General features: G+C 46.2%; 2 protein-coding genes across 5 annotated transcripts in view; both read right to left on the bottom strand.

Annotated features, from left to right (window-relative positions):
* Positions 1–1,073: 1,073 nt before the first annotated feature.
* Positions 1,074–7,139, bottom strand: BLOC1S2 (biogenesis of lysosomal organelles complex-1, subunit 2). 4 transcript variants are annotated; one of them, XM_012723433.1, is made up of 5 exons: positions 7,070–7,136; positions 6,595–6,738; positions 3,839–3,958; positions 3,050–3,154; positions 1,074–1,863 (listed from the first exon to the last, which is right to left on the bottom strand). In XM_012723433.1, the coding sequence occupies exons 1-5, from the start codon at positions 7,122–7,124 to the stop codon at positions 1,829–1,831; spliced, it is 459 nt and encodes a 152-aa protein (XP_012578887.1). In that variant the 5' UTR covers positions 7,125–7,136; the 3' UTR covers positions 1,074–1,828. The 4 variants fall into 4 exon arrangements, with proteins under 4 accessions (XP_012578887.1, XP_012578889.1, XP_012578888.1 ...); XM_012723435.1 differs by having other exon boundaries at positions 1,076–1,863; positions 6,595–6,711; positions 7,070–7,139; XM_012723434.1 differs by having other exon boundaries at positions 1,076–1,860.
* A 2,050-nt stretch (positions 7,140–9,189) lies between these two features.
* PKD2L1 (polycystic kidney disease 2-like 1) overlaps positions 9,190–14,284 on the bottom strand; it is a 43,001-nt gene continuing 37,906 nt past the window's right edge. The window contains exons 12-20 of the mRNA XM_004681014.2: positions 14,001–14,182; positions 13,570–13,690; positions 12,665–12,763; positions 12,401–12,522; positions 11,057–11,183; positions 10,213–10,331; positions 9,820–9,942; positions 9,667–9,688; positions 9,190–9,516 (exon numbers count right to left, since the gene is read on the bottom strand). Coding sequence (XP_004681071.1) covers positions 9,373–9,516; positions 9,667–9,688; positions 9,820–9,942; positions 10,213–10,331; positions 11,057–11,183; positions 12,401–12,522; positions 12,665–12,763; positions 13,570–13,690; positions 14,001–14,182 — 1,059 coding nt within the window. The 3' untranslated portion in view covers positions 9,190–9,372. The remainder of the gene's footprint in view (positions 9,517–9,666; positions 9,689–9,819; positions 9,943–10,212; positions 10,332–11,056; positions 11,184–12,400; positions 12,523–12,664; positions 12,764–13,569; positions 13,691–14,000; positions 14,183–14,284) is intronic.

Below are 14,284 nucleotides of genomic sequence, written 5' to 3'. Positions count from 1 at the left end.
GGCCTGAGTTTGATCCCCACCAGGGAGCTGACCCACATGGTGCTGGAGACCTCTCCTGGCCCTGCAGGCTCTCCTGGCCCACCCACTGCTTCCCTCAGCAGTGTCTCAGTAGATCCGCCTGTTCTGCTCCCCACTCTGTCTCTGGTGAATCCTCTCAATCCCTTGCATCTCTGGCCTACACTCCATTTTTTGTATGTATAAATAAATAAAAATAATTCTTTAAAATTTTTCTTTTTTGAGAAACACTTGTCTTTTGCAGCAACTTGGATGGAGCTGGAAAAGATCATGCTTAGTGAGATAAGCCAGAAAGAAAAATACCGGATGGTTTCGCTCATAACAGGAGTATAATGGACCAGGTGAGAAAATAGTAAGAATAGTGAACAGCCATATACCAGAGACATTTTGTGGGGGTGGAGTGGGGAATGGGACCAAAAACGGGGGGTGACCCATGTTTATTGCTGCTTTATTTACAATTGGAAAAACATGGAAGCAGCCCAAATGCCCAAAAGTAGATGACTGTATTAAAAAGATGTGGTACATATACACAATGGAATATTACTCAGCAACCAAAAAAGAGAAACACATGTCTTTTGCAGCAACTTGGATGGAGCTGGAAAAGATCATGCTTAGTGAGGTAAGCCAGAAAGAGAAAGAAAAATACCGGATGGTTTCACTCATAGCAGGAGTATAATGGAGCAGGCGAGAAAATATCAAAAATAATGAACAACCATATACCAGAGATATTTTGTGGGGGTGGAGTGGGAATGGGATCAAAAATGGGGGGGAGAGAGGGAAATGCACGGGACTATGGTGGTGGCACACGGGTGATTTGGTGATGGGAAACCCGCGGGGATTACAATCGAGATGGAAAAAAAAAATGTGCAAAATGATGTAAAAATAAACTTTTGGAAAAAGAAAAAAAAAAAAACAGGGGGTGAGGGAGAGGGAAGTGCAAGGGACTATGGTGATGGCACATGGGAGACCTGGTGATGGGAAACCCACGAGGATTACAATTGAGATGAAAAAAAAAAAATGTTACAAAATGATGTAAAAATAAACTGTTATAAAAAAAATTTTTCTTTTTCGAATGACATCCCCATCTCCCCACCCAACACACATATTCACATCCATCCTGTCTAGTGATAAATCACATTTCAAAAGGGGGCGTATGTCACAATGTCATTCACTTCCCAAACATCTGACTCACACAGAGAAGAGACAACAGGGGCTCATGTACCCCAAGACATGGTAACACTTCTTTCACTGTTTCTGCTCAGTCTAGAAGATTCGGCCTGGAATTACTTTAAGATTTTCTGTTATTTGCAATGCTATGGGAAAGTAAATTACTGACATTTACAAGGTGATAAAATGTAAAAAACAAGGTTATTATTTTTTTTTTATTCAGCATCTTGTTAGCAATGCATTAGCATCGTTAACAGAACCACCATTTGCAGAGTAGCTAAAAAACCAGCCTTCTAAAAACATAACGTAGTATCAACCACTACCGGAATAAATAGGTCCTCCTCTCATTTGATTTTACTGGCAAGCCCAGGTTTATCCTGAACTGTGAAAGACTCCCTGTCCTGAATGGACAACGAAACATTCAAGTAAAAGCTAAGGAGTTATTAGTATGAGTTTCTGAGGGATACTGCCTCAAAAGACATTCAGGAGTGGCCACAGTCCTCCAGTTAACTCCAATGTTGGCATATTTCTGGAATGAGCAGCATAGTTCCTTCTGAGGAGTTTTGACAATTCATCAGTCTCAGGATTCATGTCTTATAAAACATTCTTCCACATTAAAAAAGACTGTCCTGCAGGAATAAGTAGTTCATCGCTTCTCTAATTTCTTGTACTTGGCTTCTGCTTGGGAGAAAGGGGAAGGAAGTTATATTTTTTAAAGCTGAATCTTACAAAGACACTTTGGTTAGCATTTCCAGGTAATTCCAAATACATCTACATTAGCTTTTAATTTAATCATATATCCCAATATGCAGATCAACAACAAGCACAACTTAAGTATTCAAACACACACACACAGACACACATTTGAGAACCAACCTAAGTCTACTAAATTCTAACCCTATGAATAATCACCTCTATGTATATCGGCACTTGAGCCCCCAGAGGTGCTCCTAAAGCACAGGAAACTGCTGCCCAGGCACTGGCCCAGGCATCTCTGGGAGCCAGGAAGAAACTCTCAGGAAATATAAATGTATGTTCCCACCTTTATTTATTTTCTCTAGCCCTCACTCTAGGAAAGCAATTCTGAAAGATACAGATTTATCAGACTAGTAAGTAAGCCTCTTAATGTGATGGGTTTCTTTTTTCTTTGAAGTGCCAAAGTGCCTGGTACAACACCTTCTATCTACTGAGGTTCGCAGTAACTATTTGGTAAAGTCAAGTGTGGGCAGTGAGACTGTTAATCACCACCATGTAACCATCTGGTCAAATCTCAGTCAGCTACAACCCATTCTCATGAAGAAGCAAAACCATTGTTGATGAAAATAAAATAATCTGCAAATTATACTTAGAACTAAACCAAATTATCCTTTCCATGGACAAAAATAATTAAAATTTAATTTAAAATAAAAATACAAGCGCCACAATTAGTTAATAAGTCATGAACTCTGAAACTACCAGCGTCCTTAAAGAGAAAGTACTCTATCAAGAAAACCCAGATTGGCCATTGTTTCCTGTAAGGTATGTATCTGTATTATTCAAGATGCTCCAGCCTGCTGCACCACATATATACAAGCTCTTCCATACACTTCAACCTGTTTTCTCCTCTATAAAGTAGGGATGAAAACCATGTACTCATCTGGTAGGTTATTGGGAAGATAAAAAATGTAATGCATGCAAGGTCCTAAGAACAGCATCTGAGATAGCACTAAATAATCAGAAAATGATTTTTTCTCTACTAAGGAAAGTTATTCTCATGAAGCTTTTGTGAAAATTAAAATAGGTATTTGTAGGCACACCATAAATATTACCTATCGTATTAGTTAAGGTGATACTGGCATCAAATCAAAACAGAAACAAAAATGGTTACCCAGTTTTTTTGAATATGCATCCAACTTGTAGGCTGCCTGCTCAAGAGCTGCTACTTGCTCCTCAATTACATTGATTTGATCCAGGTAAGGCTGCAGCCCAGCATCTTTAAAAACAAAGACAGGTCACATGTTTACACAGCATCAGCCAGGAGTGTACAAGAGTGGGAAAGTAGGAATGTGAGTGTCTCGCCAGCTCTCCCTAAGGCAGACAAGCTGGGGAAACATGATTCTGCTCCCTAGCAGGGCAGATGCTTGAGAAAACAGTTGCTAGAGTGACCAGGCATGAGCGAAACAAAGTAAGTCCCACTCATCCACCAGTTTTCCTCTTTTACGTGCACTGCTCTCAAAGCAACCTTCCCATTCCTGATTCAATCCCGTGGATACTCGCATAAAAGAAAGTGTACACTAGAGACAGGGAACACAAATGAAAATGGAAAAGGCTAGTTTGCCATTCTAATTAGCATTTTCCATTTATAGATGTTCTAGTTTTCTGTTTGTAAAGTAATCCTTTATGAGTTTCATTGTTATGAGTTTTCATTGTTATGAGTTTCATTGTTTCATTCTAGAATCTAGTCACTTTTCAGGAATAAACTAATCAAATCAAGATTCAGAAGCAGAAACAACCACGCCCCTAAAACATGCTAATCCTCAGCCTGGAAGAAGTGAGTCTTTACTTTGTAATTCGCTTGGAGGAGATGAGCTCTCTGAGGACAAGGGCCATGTTCCCTCCCCTTCTCCACAGCCCCAAGCACAAGAGAACATGTTTAGTTACAGACTTTACTACTTACACTTCTGGTTTAAGTCCTTTAAGTTTCGACTAATGTTTATAGCAATATCTTTCATTTCAAGATACTTCAGGCTTGTTAGTTTATTCATATTTTCCAGGAGCTTATAGTCTTCACTGGTGGCTTTAAAATAAACAGAAGATAGGATGCCTTTAGGATTAGATCTCAGGTCACTGGAATGACAAATTATAGGTCAAGTGGTTGTTCAAGGCTGGACCTGGGGGATGTCAAAGGATCAGGTGACTTTTGACCTATGATATTTATACTCGACCTGTGTACTCAGAACACTTAGAGACTCAGGCAATAATCAACAACCACGTAAGAACTGGAAGCTTAAGGGTCTTGGCTAGAAAGGTAAAGGAAAAACTTATGTGCCCAAAAAAAGGGAGGCAAAACATAGTCCTATCAGCTCTATAACATGAAACATGTCATGTGGAAGATAGCATCATACATATGTAAAACCAATTAGCATTATTTAGTAAATCATTTATTGCCATGATTCCATCTTGTGTCTTATGCACAAACCATTTCCCTTCTTTTCATATCTCACTTCCCTTCCCCACCCTACTCAAAACAACTGGCCTCTATTCAAATTTTCCTAATAGCCAAGCCCATTTATATCAGCTCCCTCAACCTTTCTGCCTCTTGTCTAAACTTTTCTGTAGCATATTTTCCCAAGCAGCAGATGTGTTCCTGCTCCTGCCAGAACAGCTCCTCCTCATAGGCTCTTGATCCCAAACTCTCCACTCCTCAGGACCTCTTTTCTCCGACCTCTGACCTCTCCTCGGTCACCTCCTTTCTCTTGCATTTTCAAGTTCTCTCTCTCCATGCTGACACCTTCTCTACCTAGAAATATTTCCATTGGGGTTTCTCTAACCCAAAGCACTCTCTCCATTCAGCCAAACCTACACTATTTGCTCAATAAGGCAAAGGTGCTTCACACTAGTAACTTTCAGGAACAGCTTATACTCACTGCTTCCTTTTCCTCACCATATAAACACCCTGGAAATCGGACCTCTCCCCCTGCCATCCAGAGAAAGTGCATGCTCGGAGGTATCATGGCTCACCACAGTAGCTGACACCACTGAGCTAGCTCTCTTAAAACGTTCACTTCCTTCGGCTGCTCCGGCATTGTACTGCTCTGGGTTTCCTAATCTCTAACTGCTCTTTTCACTTTCTGCGTCAAATCCTTTCTTATCCAAGCCTCTTAACTACTAGTTCTCAGCTTTTCCTCAATTGTGACACATGACTGATATTTACATGGGTGGCACATCCCATGAGCATTCCTAAGATTATGCTGGCCTCTTTTCAAACTCAAAAAAGCACTTGTGCAAGAAAGAATGACAATTACAGGAAAATTATAATCTACTTAACATTATTTTTATAATAAATAAATCAGTTGAACACCTAGGGACCTTAGTACTAAAATTAAAGGAAAATTAATGGCACTTTTCCCTGAAATGTTAGTCCAGACCCTTTTATCTGCATTCTAAGCAAATCCATGGCATCTCATCCTGCACAACCCACACCACCTTGCAGGTGATTCCCAATCCATTTCTCCTGCTCTGAGCACGTCCTAAACTCTGGACTCACATGTTCAAGTGGCCTGAGTATTCTGATAATAGTCATCTGAGTATCCTGATAATATCTAAAATCAGTTAGGCCAAAACTGAAAGTATTATTTTACACAAGACATGGTTCCTCTTTCCTACTTCTCTATCTTGATCTCACCACAAAAGCTTAAAATCCCAGACACATGTCAGGCTGCTCCCATTCCTCAATCCCTGAACACTTCAACAAGTCCTATAAATTCCTATTCCTTTCACCATCACCCTATCACAGAGTGTCATTGGTTTTTTAAAACAACATTGTTTTTAAAAAAACCACAATATAAGAATAGTGGAAGAGAAAGAAAACAGGAGTGTACTCCCTGCACATCACTAAACCATTTAAAAGAGGCAAGTGCTCAGTTCTAGTCAATTATAGCCTCAGTTACTATTGCCAGATTGCTACAACTTAAAAAAAAAAAAAGGCAGGAATCTAGATTTTATTACTTGGTCTCTCTTGGTAATAAGTAGTCAGACTGATAAGCCTTCCTTGTCTGTTTTAAGCCTTTCTTATTGATTCTGATTTCCAAGTTTAGCTGGGAAATTTCCTGGGAAAACAAAACATTATAATAAATGCTTAGGAGAGGCCACACTGGACCAGACTCCATTTTTTAGACCCTCCTCCACACATGGCTTATATGTTCACCAGGAAACACAAAGGCTGGGTCACCAAATCCTCAAACCAACTTAACAGGTCTCTAAAGCTGCAGGGCACACCCTACTCCCCAATTTAATTTCTCTTTGGTCGAGTAAATACACCCACTTTAGCCAAAACAACTACACCCGCGGTTTATACCATTCCATTCACTAGTCCTCAACCTCTTTCTTTCCAAACATCCCCTTCACGACTGTGCTCAGAATACACTTCCCACAGGGGCACATTTGCTTTTTTGTTTTGTTTTAGCCTACACTATGGAGTTCTGCGAAGCCGTATTAATTCATTTCTGATTCTGAAAGTGCTCCGTGAATTTCTCCGGGGGAGGAATGGGCGGAGCAGGCATGACCCGTCTCATTCATGACCTCCCCAAACTTTCCACAGGCGTGTTTCTGGGAACCTGAGCACCGACAGGTACTGCAAAAGCATCTCGCCCCTCTCCCACCGTTCCAGAGAGGTGCACCAAGCTACCGCAGTCAACCCTCACCACACCTCACCCGTCAGTTCCCCAGTCAGGTAAGTTGCCATTTTGGAGAACATGTCCCGGCAGAGTTCATTGATGTCAGCCTCCGCAGGCTCCTTTGCTTCTTCAGCTGTCTCCACCGCGGCATCGTCTGGGTCAAGAGAGAAGGGGTGCCCGCCTTCCACTGGGTCCTAATCCATCCACAGCCGCCTCTTCGCACACCCCTCCACCTGTCCTCCCTCGATCGGTTCCCTTCTCTGCCAGAATTTCAAGTCCCTCATTCGTCCTCGCCCCACTCAACGCGCCAGCTCTCCGCCACCCTCTGACCCCTCAGTTCACTGACAAGCCGGCGGCCAGACCCAGTCTCCTTGACAGCACAAACGCTCTGGAACGCACGAGTGCACCCCTCCCACCTGCCCGCTCCTGCTTGGTGAGCCCCGCCATCCAGGGCCCCTACTCAGGGGCCCCGACCTCCCCCTGGACATTTCAGCGTCGTGCAGGGAGGGTACCTCGCGCGGGCTCCTCCCGTAGAGGCGCCGGGACACCCTCAGCAGCCGCCGCCATGCCGGACCCTTGCGGCTTCCGGTTCGGGGTGTCTGCGCATGCGCGCCGCGTGCCCATCCGCCCCGGTGTCCCTCCGCCTCTGGGCTCCGCGGGGTGGCGGGCGGTCACTACGGCGTGGGCGCGCGAGCCGCCGTCTTGAGCCCATCCACAGTTAATACTCGCGGCTTCTAGAACTTAGGATGTGCCGCGACTCCCTGCAGCCATGCCCCAAAGGTGTCACTAGATTAGCAAAACGTATCTGGGGAGGGTGGACCCGGGGTGTCCCCTGACCAAAGTCTACTGAACTAACTTACTGCCCCCCACCCCGAGATGCCCCACCCCAGCAGGGACTGCTGGAGTGCCCAAACACTGCTCAGGAATCCTCGTATTTGGAAGTAGTCCTATCCAGGCTCTGGGACGCCTTCAGACATCGACCCCTGACCCAAAGTATTTTTTCTTCCAGGGTCCTATTTACAGAAACTTATTGGTTCTTTTTGCTTAAGCTGTTGGCCGGTACCCACTTCTCTTCAATTGATACCGCCTTTCTGGAGAAAGCTTAGATCATCCTTTATTTTTTAAGGTGATACTTTATTTCAGATCTGGAATCTACTCTGGTTGTCTTAATTACATTGACTGCCTCACAGCTTGGATGTGCTTGATGGAATGCTAGAACTGGTGGGTGAAGGGAATGGATGAAAGTCTACTGGGGAGCAAAAGAAAGTGCAAAATAAGGAAGGAATAAAGGTCATAGGGGAAGGGGGAGGGTGTATATATGTAGCCGGTTTTCCCATGCAGTCCTGAACACCCAAAATCTTTGGTGCAGGAATGTTTTATCTTACCGTCTTCCCTTGCTGTCCTCCACCCACACGCTCATTTCCCACACCAGACAAGGGTCACAACAGGGATCTCTGGACCCCAAAGTAAGGGCCACTTTACTCTTTCTAAATGTAGGAGATCTCCCTAGGTCACTAATTGCAATCTCTAGCGGTGCAATCACAGCACCTACCATTTCAAGCCACTTTTTTTTTTAAAGGTTTCTTTATTTATTCATATGGAACTGGGGTACAGGCCAGAGATGTGGAGGGTGAGAGGATTCACCAGAGACAGAGAGGGGAGCAGAACAGCAGATCGACGAAGTACACTGCTGAGAGGAGCAGCGGGCAGGTCAGGAGAGGTCTGCCGCGCCATGCGGATCTCCTCCCGGGCAGGCGGGCAGGCGGAATCGAACTCATGCGGAATCGAACTCATGGGGAAGAGGCTTTAGCTTCTTAGTGCTGTGCTTTAACCCGCTGTGCCACCAGGGAGGGACCTCAAGCCACTCTTCAGAACCACAGGTTCTTATTTCAGGACCTAGAGCAACCCAGCTCCTTCACATCATCACACCCCCACTCCACAGCTCCTGGGGGTGAGCTTTCTCCAGCCCAAGACCAGGATGGATCAGTTCCAGCCTCTCTTTTCCCCTTGCCATCACAATGCAAGAGCATAGTCCTGTTTTCGTAAAGATTTTTATTAATAGTCAGCAGGGAAACCCACACTCTCCTATGGAAAACAGAGCCCAGCACATTTAGCACAAAGTTCTTGGATTCCTGAGGCCATTTCATCGCCAGGTTCTCCTCAGGCTCCGCATTAGGCTCCTGGGTTACAGCCTCCTAAATTGCCAATGTTCAGTGGTATGCTGGAAGCAGGTCCTCCACTGAGTCTTGGTGGACTATGTCCTGGGGACGTCACTCCAGCTCCAGCTCCATGCAACTTTTCATCTCCCCCCCCCCAAACCCCCAAGTGAGTAAATCTCTCCTCTCAGGCTTCCCCGTCCTTTTCAGGGATACTAGGGGGAAGACAAGAACCCCAGAGATACTAGCAGCAGATCTCTAGACACACAAAGGATAAGATTCATTGCTGGTAGGAAGAGGTCTAGATACTGGCATTCATTTGCTTTCTGCTTTTTCACAAATCATGGCTCTCTGAGTACACAGGGAATTTCAATTTCAATGCTCTCCCTTCCTTCGTTTTGTTTGTAATTTTTTTTTTTTTTTTTTTTTTTTTAATCTTTCATGACTTAGTGGTAATGGAGAGGTCTGGAGGGAAATGTCTCAGAGAGCTTCAAGGCTACGTGGCTACACAGACCACAGACAAAGGCTGAATCACAGGCCCAAGCATGACAGGCGCCTACAGACACAGTGACTCAGAAGGCCAGACAGACACTGGGCTGGACGCTGGCAGCAGCAGACGTGGGAGCTGCCCTACAAGTGGAGGGCGTGTGCGGAGGGCACTACCGGGAGGCGGTGAGAGAGGGGCCTGCTGTCTGGTGCTTTAGGACCCCTCCCCCACCATTCTCCTGCCCATTCCTGCCTCCCCAGGAGGCTGGAGTCACCGCTTCGGCTGGCTGCAGGTGCTCCCAAACACCTTGTTCTCCCTGTTAGAATAAAAAAGGTACAGGTCACTGGAAGGAGGAAATGGTGTCCCACTTTCCTTTTATCTGGATCTGATTCTCCAGCCCCACACCAAAGCCAAGGTATTTCTCAGACCAGAATAACCAAATTTGGGTCTTCCCTCCACCCTTCACCTTTGCTGATATATTGACTACTCTAAAGAACATGTTGCCCAGAAAACTGAAAACAGGTCTTTCCAAATTTTTGTCTCTCTCTCACCCCTAGTGGAAATGATTGTAGAGTTTGGCTGTGGGGAGCTAAGAAGACCCGGGTGAAGGGCCACTCACCTTTCCTGGGAAGGGGCAGGTGGCCCTTTCCTTTCCAGCATCTTCAGCTTTGAACCCACAGCGTCAACCTGGGATATAACTCTTTCCAAGATATACTCTAGCTGCAGGACTCTCCTTGTGAGTCTGTGCAAGATTTGAGAGATCCCAAGGGAGGAGAAATATGAATCAGGGGTTGGGGGCGGGTATCTATAGAGTGTGTATTTTGGGGGAATAGAATGATGCATATCTCAATGGGAGCAAGGAAGGGGAGGCCTACTTTGTGGGGAGCATTAAAGGACATTAAAGCATTAAAGGACATTCTTGGACTAGGATAGGGGCTTAGAAGCCTGTGCAAAGAAAATCAAGGTAGGATTTTATCATCAAAGTCAGCCCTGGGCCTCTGGCTTCACGTACTTGTAGAATTCTTCTCCTGAAACCCAGCCACCTGCTCTGTCAGCCTCTGGAACCAAATCTCCTGGTGGGCTACTCACAACACAGCAGCTCAGGGTCTCCATCCCAGTGTTGAGAGCCACCTTGACAAGGAGGTCAGAGGTCAGAGAAGGGAAAGTGATGGGGAGACCATCGTTCCTGTTTCAATGCCTGATGTCATGGACTCCCAGGACCAGGCCCCGGGCTCTTCCCCTTCCTTCTCACACTCGGGGGATACAGGGTCACAGTGGTGGTGTTGGTCATAGAGTTGGCCCAAGCTGGGGAGGAACCACCTCCCACAGAAATCAGACACAGGCTCCTGCAGCCTCCATAAGGAGGTGTTCACTAGAGCCCGCTCAGTTTGGGAGAGGAGGCACAGCACCAGAACCCCTGCACCCGTGTCCTCCTGCCTTTGGCCTTTGCTCTACCCCGGCTGGGGATGGAGCAGGCACCTCAGGGCAGCTTGGGATCAGGCTTAGAAAATCACAGAGAAGGCATCTCCTCAGAAGGAATCGCCAGGGCTCAGGGGCAATGGACCCTTTCCCCCAACACTGTTTTGGGGCAATGGCTCTCAGCCTTGCCTGTGCACTGGGGAACTTCTAAAAAGTACGGATGGATGTCTGAGCCCCCTAGAGATGCTAGCCTGAGTGTAAAGATCCTGAACAGCTCACAGGGTGTTCTAATGTGCAGCAGTTTGAGAACCACTGTTCCAGAGAGTCGCTTCCTGTCCATTTATGGAAGACTCTCGCTTTGGATTCGTGCTCTGGGTGTGCGGACAGGGAGGGGAGGGGGAGCCTTCCTGACACTCTCCCCGAGCAGCTGGGCTCACCCTCTCTTCTCCCAGACCCTGTCGCATTTGCTCCTTCTCCCTCTCATGCAGGACATGATTCCCATCTTGGTCAAATCTCGTGACGGTGGCGGTGAGCTCAGTGATCTCCTGCTCCGTGTGCCCCAGTCTGCAGAGAAGAGGGTGACAGAATGACTTTTGCCCTTCACGCTGTCATCGAGCCATTATGAATTTCCCACTCTTTTGCCAGACTCTGGCAAGAGACTTGCTGTCTGGGGGAAAAGGGGGTTCCTATGGGAAAGCCACGATCTCTAAGGGTGAGTAATTTTACCTCCAAGAAATCACTTGAACCTATTTTTTTCCTCCCTTGACTCCTGCTGACGGAATTCAGGCCCTGTGACCTCCTACAGGGACTACTGCAAAAATCTCTTTGCTCTGAATAACCCAGCTACTCCCTACCTATATGTTTCCCTTTCATTCCCTGCCCCAGAAATCTAGAGTAATTAGTATTTTTACGAGCAGGGCTAAGTAGACCTCTTCCCTACTTAGCATCTCTCCTGGTTACTCTGCTCTTTGGACACACTGGTGGCCATCTCTTGCCCTCACCCACAGGCTGCAAGACTGACTTTCCCAAAGTGGCTGGTGCCTTCTTCTCTTCTCCTGGTGTGGCCCACATTTCATTCGGCCCTGTAGCAAGGCTCAACTACTCATTACTGTTGTCTGGGCTGCTCTGCTGTGCACCTGTCCTCAGAACAGCTTTCCTCCTGTGGAATTACTTCCTTTACTTGTCCCTCAGTAAGCTCTTTATTCTCCAAGACCATTCTCAAAAGGCACATCCTCCAAAAAGCCTTCTCTTAAAAGCAAAGATAGATTTGATGACACTCTTGATTCCATGCTCCCCCCTCTTCCAGGTCACTTTGTTGTTGAATTTGTTCTGTGCTTCAATTTATTTGCTTACATGTCTGTAAACCCCAAAAAGATAAAGACTTTGTCTCAATTTGTGCCCTGTTCATTGCTGAGCTAATGGCCACTGTTCATAACTTATTTGTTCCATGTTTGTTAATAGATGTAACTGGGAAGCAGGAAGAAATGTCTAAGGGAATAGATACTGTTTGTGGGAGAATGTAGACCTGTGATCAGAGTCTTGTGGGGTTGAGGGATGTATGTAACACTAGAGGATTACTTTACCACCTTACTCCTAGAAGTTGTCCAACAAGGTCCAAAGTATTACTAAAAGTTCAGAGACCTTTAAGTCAAGGGCATAATTCTTTAGGTCAGAATCAGAGACCTATGGACCAAAATCAGAGGATTTTAGGCAAAGGTATATGATTGAGGATTAAAGACATTGAGCCCAATGCCAGGAAGGCTGGAGTTCTGGTTTCTTACTCTTTCAAGGTGTTGGTGAAATCTTGAAACTGGATCTCCTGTTCTGCACCCTGCAGCACCTTCTGCATATCTGAAACCCGTTCTTTCCTCAGACGCAGCCTCAGTAGAGTCTTGTTATAGCCCTGAGAGGAGAAGAAAACAAGTCCTGTTCCCACCACCTCCTCCTCATGTCTTGCCCCAACCCATAGGCTGCCGGGGTTAAATTGAAGGCGCACAGGCCATGGGCTCTACGTAGTCAGGAACAGACCAGGACAGAGTAAACACCTGTTTCAGGAGGTCAGAAAGCTGCAACTCATCCTTCTGTCCAGCCAGCTCCTCCTTGACCTCTGAGTATGTGTCATTGATGATGGCCAGGAACATGTTCTGGAGGATAAAGCAGGAACCTTCATCACCCTTGGACACACCAATAGCACTGAGCCCACTGACCTTACAAAATCGCAGACACATGTTCTAGAGGGGTTACTGCTTTCAACCCCAGCTCCACTGGCCACATGGGGACCCAGATCTCAGAGTCCACAGAGTCCAGCCTTTCAGAGCATCCTGTTAAGGGTGGACTGTGCTCCCTCATCAACCTGCTGTCCTCACTCAAGTGCTACAGAACCAGAAATACCCCAACATATTCCACTGATCCTTTTCATTTAAGAGTCCAGTAGGCACCAAAACCAGGAACTTTTCAAGGTGAGGGTATGATCGTGTTCTCTTTATATCTACCACCAATCCGTCTATATCCCCATCTATTGGTCAAGTAAGGGAGACTGTATCAGTGGCTTTGTTAATCAAACTCAAACCCAGACCTTTCGTGGTTGGCAGAGAGTACAAAGAGCTTGGGATTCCCGAAGAAAGGGATGTTTTGGAAAATGGAACGAGAAGTTTTCAGGTGCCGCCACTTCTCATGAAACACTTGTATCTCTTTCTCCTTTAAGGATGGGGGTTTGATTTTCAGTGAGGGGCCTGCATACTCCTCTGCACATGTTGGTGCTGACCACACTGGCCATCTTCGCTGGCTCCCAGAAGATCCTACCCCCCAATCTCTGTTCCAGATTTGAGAAACCCATCCTACTTTTGAAGTGTCAGGTCGTCGTTCTAAGCTCTCTCTCAAAACCTCACCCTGAGGGCCTACATTTCTGTCCCTCGTGTTCTCAAAGCCCCACCCTCAGAAGGACTCTCACCAGAAGCACAAAGAAGACAAAGAACACATAGGTGACAAAGTAGACAGGTCCCAGGATGCGGTTGGCATTGTCAATAGCAGTGTAGTCGAAGTCCCCAAGGATGATCCGGAACTGAGTGAAGCTGAAAGACAAGGGTTTGGACCTCATCCCAAGCCCAGCTGTAACTCTGACTCCTAGCTACACCCCATCCCACTCACCTAACCACTGCTCCTTGCTCTTCAGTGAATATAGACCCCCCTCTTGTACCTCCAATCCAAACTGGCAGAGGTACACAGACCCCCGAGCACACACCAGGGCTTCTGAGGATGCTCACACAGATGCTTTAAGCATAGATGTGCCCACACCCATTTCCCTAGCACCCCCAAGGACACCCACACCACGGAGCTGGAGGAGGAGGGACCCGGGAGGAGTGAAGGAGACAGAACACATACATGCACTTGAGGAAGGTGCTAAAGTTTTCCACTTGGGTCCCAAAAAGCAGGTAGCCGAGTTGAGCATAGGCAAAGAAAACGATGAAGAACATGACAGCAAAGCCCAGGATGTCCTTGGCACAGCGGGCCAGTGTGGAGGAGAGCTGGGTCATAGTTTTGTTGAAGCTGATGTACTTGAATATCTTGAAGGACCATGTTGAGCCAAGTATTGAAAAAAGAAAAGAGAAACTCTTTGAACATGCTACTGCTGCAGCCTCTGGAGGCCACAGGAGCTACCAAACAAG

Source organism: Condylura cristata, unplaced genomic scaffold (assembly GCF_000260355.1).
Source record: "Condylura cristata isolate star-nosed mole 26May11 unplaced genomic scaffold, ConCri1.0 scaffold00011, whole genome shotgun sequence".
NCBI lineage: Eukaryota > Metazoa > Chordata > Mammalia > Eulipotyphla > Talpidae > Condylura > Condylura cristata.
The sequence above is the reverse complement of the archived record's forward strand: the minus strand, read 5'-3'. Positions and strand labels throughout refer to the sequence as shown.